This window comes from Pristiophorus japonicus, chromosome 1, assembly GCF_044704955.1.
Source record: "Pristiophorus japonicus isolate sPriJap1 chromosome 1, sPriJap1.hap1, whole genome shotgun sequence".
In the NCBI taxonomy this organism is placed as follows: Eukaryota; Metazoa; Chordata; class Chondrichthyes; family Pristiophoridae; genus Pristiophorus; species Pristiophorus japonicus.
In genome coordinates this window covers 398,295,094-398,308,827 of record NC_091977.1, presented here as the reverse complement: position 1 = coordinate 398,308,827, position 13,734 = coordinate 398,295,094, and the positions used below count along the sequence as shown (strand labels likewise).

The following is a 13,734-nucleotide window of genomic DNA, read 5'->3' as shown; positions in this document are numbered from 1 at the left end:
TGGTATCCTCAAACGTTATCTTCCTTCTCGCACGCACCTCTTGTTTTCCTGCCCTCCCCTCATCACAACTCCACCCTTGTGCCTTCCTTATTTTGTACACCCAACAAATGCAGCCTGCCCAGCCAGTGATTGACCAAGAAGAGGAACAGAGTGAACAAGAAGAAGAAGAAGAAACACGGTCACTCGATTTCACACACCCAGCCACCAGCTCCTCAAGGTCGACTGCAAGGCTATTTGCAGTTTCCCCCACTGAAAGTCAGCAGCCTTCCACCAGCCATTCTGCAGTCACTGAGGTAGCACTGTGTGGCATCAGTAGGATAGGCAAATGCACATACAAGACAGTCACTAAGGGACTACATAAGGGCGATGAGTTGATTTCTTCATGTTATACTGGATGGATAGATGTATAAAGTTGGATTGGAAAGTTGCTTTGCAGTGGCTTTTATTTCAGCATTGTGGCCAAGAGGATGCTGTGATGGTCAGTAACAGGGGAAGGTAAGATATGGGACAAATTTTGAAAGGGGAACTGGGGTTGTGGTCACTGGTACCACAGACAGATCATTCCATCCCAGATATCCCGACCAGAAAGGGGCCTGTCTGGGTTGCATCCTTCCTTCTGCTTCCTCCTCTTTGGCGTCTTCCTCTTCTGCATCTTCCTCTTTCCTCTGCGAGCAGATGCTGCAAATCTGAAATAAAAGCAGAAAATGCTGAAAATATTCAGCAGGTCAGGCTGGATCTCGAGCCGAGACGTGAACGCTGCTTCTCTCTCTATGGATGATGCTTGATGTGCTGAGTATTTGCAGCATTTTCTGTCTTCTCAGAGGCCTTCCTTTACCATCAGAGTCCTTGAAAGCATCCAGCAGAACTCCCATCACACTTAAAAAACCTTTAACATGTATTGCAGCCAGTCACTGCTTCAATAACATTTTTAAAAATCCATCCCAAAAGTTTATATGCAAACTTACCTGAAAGGTGTGTGTTCCTTTAAGAGATGCTGACAGCGCCTCTGTCAGTCTGCTGAATGCTGGATTTTCATGGCATGCTTAGGACCCAGTGCTGAACTCAGCACTAAGGTCCAAGTTCGTCGAGGTGACATTAGGTCGACGTTGCACACTGACTGACATCACCCTCTCCCTAATTTAAATTTCCACGGCCATCGATTTTACCGGCAGTGCTGCCGGCCCTCGGAAAATGGCGGGCGCCACAGGACCAGGCACCAGCTGGCAAAAGAGTGGCTGCTGCCGTGTTTTTGAAAAATTTTCCGGTAACTTTTAGCTCAATAACTTTTCCTTCTCATGTTGCCATTCTGTCTCTTCCTTAACATTTTCTTCCAGTAGTGGCTAAGTAGATAATTTTACATGTACCTATTGCGAGTGAATTATTTTCAAAAATCCATGAGAAAAATTAGAAATGGTAAACTATTAAGTCCTCCTAAAAATCCAAATATCAATACTTAGATACAAAAGCCCAAATGTAGTCATTATCAGTATTAACAGTTACTATTTGGTAAAGGTTTTCAAAGACAGCAATTTTCTTTGTTTAGCTTCCTGTTTCTTTTTTGAGAATTTAAATCATAGAATCATAGAAATTTTCAGCACAGAAGGAGGCCGTTCAGCCCATCGTGTCTGCGTCGGTCAAAAAAGAGCTATCCAGTCTAATACAACTTTCCAGCTCTTGGTCCGTAGCCTTGTAGGAGACCACCAATGATGTCTCCGCAAGATCCTGCAAATCCCCTGAGAGGACATCTGCACCAACGTTAGCGTCCTCAATCAGGCCAACATCCCCAGCATCGAAGCACTGACCACACTCGACCAGCTCCGTTGGATGGGCCACATTGTTCGCCTGCCTGATACAAGACTCCGAAAGCAAGCGTTCTACTCGGAACTCCTACACGGCAAGTGAGCCCAAAGTGGGCAGAGGAAACGTTACAAGGACACCCTCAAAGCCTCCTTGATAAAATACAACATCCCCACCGACACCTGGGAGTCCCTGGTCAAAGACCACCCTAGGTGGAGGAGGTGCATCCGGGAGGGTGCTGAGCACCTCGAGTTTCGTCGCCGAGAGCATGCAGAAAACAGGCACAGGCAGCAGAAGGAGCGTGCAGCAAATCAGTCCCACCCACCCTTTCCTTCAACGACTCTCTGTCCCACCTGTGACAGAGGCTGTGGTTCCCATATTGGACTGTTCAGTCACCTAAGAACTCACTTTTAGAGTGCAAGCAAGTCTTCCTCGATTTCGAGGGACTGAATGTGATGATGAGGTTACAGCACTTCAAATGCATATCCAAATACTTTTAAAATGTGATGAGGGTTTCTGCCTCTATTATTCTTTCAGGCAGTGAGTTCCAGACCCCCACTACACTCTGGGTGAAAAAAGTTCTCTTCAACTCCTCTCTATTCCTTCTACCAATTACTTTAAATTTATGCCCCCTCTGTTCAGGGAAATAGATCCTTCCTATCCACTCTATCTAGGCCCCTCATAATTTTATACACCTCAATCAAGTCTCCCCTCAGCTTCCTCTGTTCCAAAGAAAACAATGATAAAATAAATAAATTTGGCAATAAAGTGTTGAACTCTCATGTTGGGGACCTATGGGACAATTTTAACCCTACCTGTCCGGTGGAAACCAGATAAGTGGACAGTTAAAATCACACAAATGACTTACCTGCACAAGAGATTATTAGCAAAAATGAAAGCGCACAGAATTGGAGGTAATCTTATGGTATGGGTTTGGTGAATTAAATTGGTTGGGAGGTAGGAGATGGACAGCAATAACAGGTACATAACATCCATAGACTTTCTCCACCATGTTAGTCACCTCAAAAAAAAAAAGCAACGAGATTAGTCAGACATGACAGACACTTCACAAATCCATGTTGACTCTCACTAATCAGCTCATATTATCCAAGCATATTAGTGCTTCTCAAAGTCTTAGCATGGTAAGTTCAAGGAAAGGGTCAAACGCACTGATTCTCAGTCCAGATCATGTTCAGGTCTTTTCTCCATGGCTGTATGTTAGATGCTGGTTGTCACATTGAATATTTCCCAGAGTTGCAGAGCTCTGAGACCCAGCCGGCAAAATTGCCCTATGGCCCATTCGCGGGTGCTAATATTCCCGGCCCGGGTCAGTTAACGCCCAGCGTGAAATTTCCCCATTGTGATCCGGAAACGAGACGGAGCGTTGTCTCGGGTGCTCAGACTCATTTCGGGGGCAATCTCGGGGCAGTAGTGCGCGCTGAGGTAGTGCCGCGCTGAATAGGTCAGCGCCACGCGGCTGCTTCATGTAATGCTGATGCGCCACAACATCCCACCCCTTTATTTAAAGGGGAGGGCCACTATGGACTCTGCAGCCCTTTTGGTGGGCACCAATGGACCATGAGGGGCATTTTTGGCGGCCGACAATAAAACATGACAGCCCGGGGCACACACGCCCTCCCCTTTAAGCGGTGCCCCGGGCGGATGTCAGAGTCCTGTGAAGCTGGCGCTGACATTGGCCCGCACCAGCCTCGCGTCCTGCGGGGCGCAAAGTGGTCAGCGCGGGGTGATGAATGGTCTGCGCGCATGCCGATTGTGTCATTGCCGTGTGGGCGCAAAATACAGGGTGCGGCACTATCTGCCAATCATCCTCAAAATCTCGGGGGCAACTTCAGTTGAGGTGCCACCGCCACCTGCCTCCGGGCAAAAAGGGGTTTGCGCCCCGTTAGCACCTACCAGCGGCGCTAACGGGACACATAAAAGGGGCAATTTCCTAGAATCTTGGTATGTGGAAAATAACACTGATTTCCCACTACAGGGATAAAATGCTGAGAAAGAGTCAGAAAATCATCATAAAAGAGTAGGATAAGAAAAACCACATCGTTATCATAGGTTTAAATACCCATGCTATATAGAGAATATAATGTAAAGAAGACTTGTACCTGTGTTAAATAATGTAACCTTTATTTAAAAACAGAAACATTGTCTAAGATGTGTACAGTTTGGAGACTTGTCAGATTTTTGCACCAGATTTAACTATAAATTCAGTGTAACAGTGTAAAATAATATTTATGTCAAAGCTAAATTTAAAACTCAAGAGTTGTTTGAAAAAAGAGGTGTGGGGATGGTTTTCAGTTTGAATGTATATTGTGTGGGTACAGTGCATGTTACACCTGCCCAAAGGGATCAGCATGGGGTCCATGTCGTAATTTCTGTGGCTGGGCCTCATTTACATTAATTCAGCTGCCATCGCAAAACATGCTCCCTATTGGCAGTTTGCCGATCTAGAGTGTAGAAAATCCAGCAAGGCAATTGATTTTGAAGGCCTGCAGCAGCACATTAAATGGGAGGAGATGAGAGGAAGCATAGTTTTGAACAAACAAATTGGGGGAAATGTTAACTTTAAAAAGGGTGTGTTCGGAGTGGGTTGGTGGCGGGGGGGGGGGGGGAGTTAAAGTATTAAAAGTCAGAATCCTGACCTGAAACTATCTCCAACCCACCGACTTCTGGTTTTACCGGAGGTGAGATGGGAGGCAGGACGGGGAGGGCAGCCAACCCGCTGGCAGGAGGTAGGGCATCAATTTAAATATTAGAATGAGGCCGGAAACTTCTTTAACCTACATTTTATGTTTAACTGTAGCTGGTCAGGTTTTAAACACCTCATAAAACCCTACAATTACAAGGCGAGGACTGTTGCACCCAGGAGGTAAGTAACTTTATACCTACCTCCTGGATCCAGGGCCCCTGCCTAACCCACCTTCTGTGATCAGAGACCCCCTCACGAGGCCTCCGACTGCCTTCCTGGACCCCCTCCCCCCACCTTAGGCTTCCCATCATCATCATCATAGGCAGTCCCTCGGAATCGAGAAGACTTGCTTCCACTCTTAGAATGAGTCCTTAGGTGGCTGAACAGTCCAATTCGAGAGACACAGGTGGGACAGACAGTCGTTGAGGGTAAGGGAGGGTGGGACAAGTTTGCCTCACGTTCTTTCCGCTGCCTGCGCTTGTTTTCTGCATGGACTCGGCGATGAGACTCAAGGCACTCAGCGCCCTCCCGGATGCACTTCCTCCACTTAGGGCGGTCTTTGGCCAGGCACTCCCAGGTGTCGGTGGGGATGTTGCACTTTATCAGGGAGGCTTTGAGGGTGTCCTTGTAACGTTTCCTCTGTCCACCTTTGGCTCGTTTGCCATGAACGAGTTCCGAGTAGAGCGCTTGCTTTGAGAGTCTCGTGTCTGGCATGTGGACAATGTGGCCTGCCCAGCGGAGCTGATCAAGTGTGGTCAGTGCTTCAATGATGGGGATGTTGGCCTGGACGAGGACACTAATGTTGGTGCGTCTGTCCTCCCAGGGGATTTGTAGGATCTTGCGGCGGCATCATTGGCGATATTTCTCCAGTGACTTGAGGTGTCAACTGTACATGGTCCATGTCTCTGAGCCATACAGGAGGGCGGGTATTACTACAGCCCTGTAGACCATGAGCTTGGTGGTAGATTTGAGGACCTGGTCTTCAAACACTCTTTTTCTCAGGCATCTGAAGGCTGCGCTGGCGCACTGGAGGCGATGTTGAATCTTCTCATCAATGTCTGCTTTTGTTGATAAACGGCTTTCAAGATCTCCAATCGCAGAGGGCAGGTTAGGCACGAACCCTGGATCCAGGAGGTAGGTATAAAGTCACTTACCTCCTGGGTGCAACAGCCCTCACCTTGTTGTAATTGTAGGGTCTTATGAGGTGTGTAAAACCTGACCAGCTACAGTTAAACACAAAATGTAGGTTAAAGAGGCCTCCACTGCTTTTCTGGCCGCCCTGCAGCCCACCGCCCCACTATCTTCGGCATAACCCCCCTCGGGCTCCTCCCAGCCCACGATCATCGGCTGAGTCCACTCCCACCCCGGCCCGTGCTCCTCCCAGCCTGTGATCATAATGAGTCCCACAAAACCTGTGCTCTTCTTGACCCACGATCGTCGGCTGGGTCCACCCCCACCCGCCCATGCTCCAACTGGTCCTGCAATCGTGATGCGACCCCCACTGTTCTCCCCCCGCCCGTGATAATGGTGAGTCTCCCATCCCATACACCTCCCAGTCCGTAATTGTGGTGAGTTCCCCTCACCGTGTTCCTCCCGGCCCGCGATCGTGGTGAGTCCGACCCCAGCTCTGCTCCAGCCCACGATACTGGTGAGTCTACCATTCTCCCGGATTTCCTCAATGCTCCCCTGTCCCCAACCCGCATTCGCCATTAAAATTCGGCCTGTTAAGCCTTAAAATGTACAAGCGACTGGTATAAAAGAGTGTGCAAAACTGGCAAGCTGTTTTTCCTACCTGCAGCCTAAACTCCCTTTAGTGAATGCTCAAATGGTCAGATCCCAACTACTACCATCATGTTTGGTGGCCAGGGGCGGGAAAAAGGATTGATGGTAATCCAGCAGGCGTTGGGTATCATAATTACATCATCTGACCTCAATTAACATTTTTTCATGAGGCTCCCATGTGGTGCTCCAGTCACCTGGATTAAGGCCTACCTAATAACTAGAATGGGCAAGAATCAAGTGGTAAGTTGGTGCTTCAACCAAGTGTGCTATTTTGGTCCTGCTACTTTGCTATTTTGGGTGATATGAACACAAAAAAATATTTAATACATTTTTTCTTGTTTAAAAATTTGTTAACTTTTTTTGGTTTCTGTAACTTAGGACATTAGCTCAGTTCCAGCTAACCTGGCTGATGGCTTTGGTCTGCTGATTAACTGCAGTGAATCTTCCAACTACCATTCTCCTGTACATCTAATACAGCATATACTGAGTGAAGCTATGAATCCAGGCAAACCTCTTTATCCAGCACTACAGCAGTTTACAACACAAGACTACGAAGAGGTAAAAATAAGAAGTTGGTCTAGTTGCTGACATATAAATCAAAAGGAAAGCCTTTCTACACCAGCACGTGTATTTGTAATTAAAATAGCAGTGTAACTATTTGTACTGCACTTTTTTTGACAAGACATGTGTCTGTCAAGCCCCACACCCCCCCATGTCATGTCTGTTAAGCTCCGTCCCCCGTCAAGCTCTGTGCCCAGCATCCGTCCCAGCCCCGAATCATTCCCTCCGAGTGGTGCCAAGAAGCAGGACATAAGAACATAAGAAATAGGAACGGGAGTAGGCCATATGGCCCCTCGAGCCTGCCCTGCCATTTAATAAGATCATGACTGCTCTGATCATGGACTCAGCTCCACTTCTCTGCCCACTCCCCATAAACCCTTATCCCCTTATTGTTTAAGAAACTGTCTATTTCTGTCTTTAATTTATTCAATGTCCCAGCTTCCACAGCTCGCTGAGGCAGCGAATTCCACAGATTTACAACACTCGGAGAGAAGAAATTTCACCTCATCTCTCTTTTAAATGGGCGGCCCCTTATTCTAAGATTATGCTCTCTAGTTCTAGTCTCCCCCATCAGTGGAAACATCCTCTCTGCATCCACCTTGTCAAGCCCCTCATAATCTTATATGTTTCGATAAGATCACCTCTCATTCTTCTGAGTTACAATGAGTAGAGGCCCAACCTACTCAACTTTTCCTCATGAGTCAACCTCCTCATCCCCGGAATCAACCTTGTGTACCTTCTCTGAACTGCCTCCAAAGCAAGTGTATCCTTTCGTAAATTTGGAAACCAAAGCTACACACAGTATTCCAGGTATGGCCTCACCAATACCCTGTATAACTGTAGCAAGACTTTCCTGCTTTTATAGTCCATCCCCTTTGCAATAAAGGCCAAGATCCCATTGGCCTTCCTGATCACTTGCTGTACCTGCATACTATCCTTTTGTGTTTCATACATAAGTACCCCCAGGTCCCGCTGTACTGCAGCACTTTGCAATCTTTCTCCATTTAAATAATAACTTGCTCTTTGATTTTTTGTGCATGATCTCACACTTTCCGACATTATACTCCATCTGCCAAATTCTTGTCCACTCACTGAGCCTGTCTATGTCCTTTTGCAGAATTTTTGTGTCCTCCTCACACATTGCTTTTCCTCCCATCATCAGCTAACTTGGCTACACTCAATCTCTTCTTCCAAGTCGTTAATATAGATTGTAAATAGTTGGGGTCCCATGAGGCAAGAACCAAGAGGCGCGAGACTCCGCTGAGGCCCCGAATCTCTTTGCCCGCTCCGGCCCAAGCCCTGACTCTCTCCCCTCTGATTCTCTCCACTCCCCCCAGTGGCGGAAGGTGGGTGGGGCGGGGAGGGGGCCGACAGGGCCGGTGAACAGCAGCGAGGGTCTGAGAGCGGCGGGCAGAGAGGGGGGTGGAAGAAAGAGAGAGACTGGGGGATGGAGAGGGGGAAAGAGAGAGATTGGGAGAGAGAGAAGCTGGGGGGAAACATAGAAACATAGAAAATAGGAGCAGTAGTAGGCCATTCGGTCCTTCAAGTCTGCACCGCCATTCAATATGATCATGGCTGATCCTCTATCTCAATACCATATTCCTGCTTTTCCCCCCATACCCCTTGATGCCTTTTGTTTCTAGAAATCTATCGATCTCCCTCTTAAATATATTCAGTGACTTGGCCTCCACAGCCTTCTCTGGTAGAGAGTTCCACAGGTTCACCACCCTCTGAGTGAAAACACTTCTCCTCATCTCGGACCTAAATTTCCTACCCCATATCCTGAGACTGTGACCCCTTGATCTAGACTTCCCAGCCAGGGAAAACATCCTCCCCGCATCCAGTCTATCCAACCCAGTCAGAATTTTATACGTTTCAATGAGATCCCCTCTTATTCTTCTAAACTCTAGTGAATACAGGCCTAGTCGACCCAATCTCTCCTCATACGACAGTCCTGCCATCCCAGGAATCAGTCTGGTGAACCTTCGCTGCACTCCCTCCCTCCAAGGCAAGTATATCCTTTCTTAGGTAAGTAAACATAGGTCCCCTGCAGTCAAAATCAGGTGAATTTATAATGGGGAACAAATAAATGGCAGACCAATTGAACAAATACTTTGGTTCTGTCTTCACGAAGGAGGACACAAATAACCTTCCGGAAATACTAGGGGACCGAGGGTCTAGCGAGAAGGAGGAACTGAAGGAAATCCTTATTATTCAGGAAATTGTGTTAGGGAAATTGATGGGATTGAAGGTCGATAAATCCCCAGGGCCTGATAGTCTGCAATCCAGAGTACTTAAGGAAGTGGCCCTAGAAATAGTGGATGCATTGGTGATCATTTTCCAACAGTCTGTCGACTTTGGATCAGTTCCGATGGACTGGAGGGTCGCTAATGTAACACAACTTTTTTAAAAAGGAGGGAGAGAGAAATGGGGAATTACAGACTGGTTAGCCTGACATCAGTAGTGGGGAAAATGTTGGAATCAATTATTAAAGATGAAATAGCACCGCATTTGGAAAGCAGTGACAGGATCGGTCCAAGTCAGCATGGATTTATGAAAGGGAAATCCTGCTTGACAAATCTTCTAGTATTTTTTGAGGATGTAACAAGTAGAGTGGACAAGGGAGAACCAGTGGATGTGGTGTATTTGGACTTTCAAAAGGCTTTTGACAAGGTCCCACACAAGATATTAGTGTGCAAAAGTAAAGCACATGGTATTGGGGGTAATGTATTGACATGGATAGAGAACTGGTTGGCAGACAGGAAACAGAGAGTAGGGATAAATGGGCCCTTCTCAGAATGGCAGGTAGTGACTGGTGGGGTGCCGCAGGGCTCAGTGCTGGGACCCCAGTTCTTTACAATAGACATCAATGATTTGGATGAAGGAATTGAGTGTAATATCTCCAAGTTTGCAGATGACACTAAGCTGCGGGTGGTGTGAGCTGTGCGGAGAATGCTAAGAGGCTGCAGGGTGACTTGGACAGGTTAGTTGAATGGGCAAATGCATGGCAGATGCAATATAATGTGGATAAATGTGAGGTTATCCACTTTGGGGGCAAAAACATGAAGGCAGAATATTATCTGAACGGCGGCAGATTAGGAAAAGCGGAGTTGCAACGAGTCCTGGGTGTCATGGGACATCAGTCATTTGAAAGTTGGCATACAGGTATACAACAGGGGTGAAGAAGGCAAATGGCATGTTGGCCTTCATAGCTAGGGGATTTGAGTATAGGAGCAGGGAGGTCTTAATGCAGTTATACAGGCCTTGGTGAGGCCTCACCTGGAATATTGTGTTCAGTTTTGGTCTCCTAATCTGAGGAAAGACGTTCTTGCTATTGAGGGAATGCAGCGAAGGTTCACCAGACTGAATCCCGGAATGGCAGGATTGACATATGAAGAGAGACTGGATCGACTGGGCCTGTATTCACTGGAGTTTAGAAGAATGAGAGGGTATCTCATAGAAACATATAAAATTCTGATGGGACTGGACAGGTTAGATGCAGGAAGAATGTTCCCGATGTTGAGGAAGTCCAGAACTAGGGGTCACAGTCTAAGGATAAGGGATAAGCCATTTAGGACCGAGATGAGGAGAACCTTCTTCACCCAGAGGGTTGTTAAACTGTGGAATTCTCCACCGCAGAGATGCCAGTTCGTTAGATATATTCAAGAGTGAGTTAGATATGGCCCTGATAGCTAAAGGAATCAAGGGGTATGGAGAGAAAGCAGGAAAGGGGTACTGAGGTGAATGATCAGTCATGATTTTATTGAATGGTGGTGCAGGCTCGAAGGGCCGTATGGCCTACTCCTGCACCTATTTTCTATGTTTCCATGTTTCTATGTAAAACTGCACATAATACTCCAGGTGCAGTCTCACCAAGACCCTGTATAACTATAGTAAGACATCTTTGCTCCTGTACTCAAATCTTCTTGCAATGATGGCCAACATACCATTTGCCTTCCCAACTGCTTGCTGCACCTGCATGTTTCCCTTCAATGACTGGTGTACAAAGACACCCAGGTCCCTCTGTACATCGACACTTCCCAAGCCATCACCATTTAAATAATACTTTGTCCTTATGTTTTTCCTACCAAAGTGCATAACTTCACATTTATCCACATTATATTGCATCTGCCATGTGTTTGCCCACTCACTCAAGCTATCTAAAGCGCCTTGTAGCGTCTTTGCATCCTCCTCACAACTCACAATCCCACCTAGTTTTGTGTCGTCAGCAAACTTGGAAATATTACATTTGGCTCCCTCATCCAAATCATATATTGTGAACAGCTGGGGCTTACGCACTGATCCCTGTGGTAACACACTAATCACTGCCCGCCACTCCAAAAAAGACCCGTTTATTCCTACTCTCTGTTTCCTGTCAGTTAACCAATTTTCAATCCATGCCAATACATTACCCCCAATACTATGTGCTTTAATTTTGCACACTAACCTTTTATGTGGGACTTTATCAAAGGCCTTCTGAAAATCTGTCATGTATGTACTTTTGGGTTCACTAGCCACTAGATGGCCTCACTGTTGGAGGCCGTTGGGCTGCACGCACGTGTGCACAGCCGAAGTATAAAAGTTTTGTATATTAGTCACTTTGGGCCTCAATAAAGCAGAGCCAAGGTCATACCTCTTGGAGTTAAACAGTACTCAGTCTAACAGTTATTGCATACACAACATTTGGCGATGAGGCAACAAGAACCTTTGCGTACAAAAATGAGCACAGATTGTTGGAGCGATTTGTGGAAGGAGAAGCTGTTTGAGCCAGTTCTTCGTGGCCAACAAATGGAGGAGGTCGGTGACGCAGATTGGTGCCGGATGGTGTTCCTTACGGTTTGCGGTCCAAAGATTTATGGTCTGATAAAGAATCTACTCCTGCCTGTGAGTCCAACAGAGAAGGCGTATAAAGAATTGTGTACACTGGTACGGGACCACCTTAAGCCAGACGAAGGCATCATCATCTTGAGATACAGATTTTACACGCACGTTCACTCAGAGGGCCAAAATGCGGCGGAATTCGTTGCCGATCTGAGACGTCGAGCGGGACTGTGTAACTTCGGGGTTGTGTTGGCAGACATGCAGCGGCACTTCTTTGTAATCGGCATCAACCACAAGATGATCAAGTGTAAACTACTAGCGGTCAGTGGAAACATTGGACTTGAACAGGGCCATCACGATCGCTCAGTCATGCATGACGACGGATAGAAGTCTAAAGCAGATATCAGTGAAAAATCAAAACTCGGCAAGTACTGTAAATATGATTGATTCGCCATTCGGCAGATGGGCACATGGCAGGGCCTACCTGACTGCGTTCGCGAAACCTGTGGCTGCCCAAAGTCCGCCAGCGGGAATGCATCCGATTTTTCCATGTTGTGGGGGAAATCACTGGCACCAGCAGTGCCGATTTAAGCAATATAGTTGCAAAGGCTGTCTGAGAGTGGGGCATCTCCAGTGCAAGTGTCCGCAGATGAGCAAGCGTGCTGCGACACACCACGTGGAGGATGATGGTCAGACTAGCGCGGATCCGGATACGCAATCTGAGATACCAGAGGAGGAAGTGTATGGACTGTACCCGTTCATAACTAAGAGCAAACCGAAAATGATCAACATGAAATTTAATGGGTTGCCGGTATCGATGTAACTGGACACGGGGGCAAGTCAAGCGATAATGAGCCAGAGGGCATTCGACAAGCTGTGGGATACTAAGGCTGTGAGGCCCAGGCTGAGTCCAGTTAATGCCAAGTCGCACACGTACACCAAAGAACTCATAATGGTGATTGGCAGTGCCACAATTAAAGTGTTGTATGACAGTGCGGTTCACGAGTTACTGTAATGGATTGTCCCAGGCAATGGCCCAATGCTGTTCGGCAGGAACTGGCTTGAAAAAATCAGATGCGATTAGAACGACATCAAGGCATTGTCGTCGGAGAAAGATACATGTGCCCAAGTACTGAGCAAGTTCCCCTCGCTGTTCCAACCAGGCATCTGCAACTTCATGGGAGCCAAGGTGCAGATCCACGTGGACTCGGATGCAAGACCCGTCCATCATAAAGCTCAGGCAATTCCGTATATGATGAGGGAGAAGGTCGAAATCGAACTGGACAGACTCCAGTGTGAAGAGATCAAATCACCAGTTGAATTTAATGAATAGGCCAGCCACATTGTTCCTGTGATGGCACAGTCAGAATCTGTGGAGACTACAAGGCTATGATCAACAGGGTTTCGAAACAGGATCAGTACCCGTTACCGAAGGCTGATGACTTGTTTGCAACGCTAGCTGGGGGGAAGTCGTTCACCAAACTGGACGTGACGTCGGCCTACATGACACAGGAGCTGGTCGAGACATCAAAGAGACTTACGTGCATTAACACGCCTAAAGGACAGTTTATTTATCACAGGTGCCCATTTGGAATTCGCTCGTCTGCAGCAATATTTCAGAGGAACATGGAGAGTCTACTTGTTATGTATTTAACCCCTTGTAACCTGCATCACACCTGTCCACCAGTGAGCCTACCTAATTGGAGTCCCAAAGGATCCCAGCAACCCTTGGGAGCACAATATCTAAGCAGGCCACCCACGAGGTACCTGCACTCTGGAATAAAGGAGCCAAGGTCACACTTGCTCATTACACACAGTACTCAGTCTGACTATTTATTATGAGTGTAACAATTGGCGATGAGGTAACGAATAACCGCACGAAAATGCAGTGGGCATCCTGGAGAAGTTCTCAGAGAGGGATGATTGGGAGGCCTTCGTGGAGAGACTCGACCAATACTTTGTGGCCAATGAGCTGGAAGGGGAGATAACGTGACCAAACGAAGGCGGTTCCTCCTAACTGTCTGTGGGGCAACAACCTATGGCCTCATGGAGAATCTCCTGGCCCCGGC

At 47.2% G+C, this 13,734-nt stretch overlaps 1 protein-coding gene across 1 annotated transcript in view; it reads left to right on the top strand.

Moving 5' to 3' along the window:
• mcmdc2 (minichromosome maintenance domain containing 2) overlaps nucleotides 1-13,734 on the top strand; it is a 163,955-nt gene that overhangs the window by 125,461 nt on the left and 24,760 nt on the right. The window contains exon 11 of the mRNA XM_070884760.1: nucleotides 6,662-6,841. Coding sequence (XP_070740861.1) covers nucleotides 6,662-6,841 — 180 coding nt within the window. The remainder of the gene's footprint in view (nucleotides 1-6,661; nucleotides 6,842-13,734) is intronic.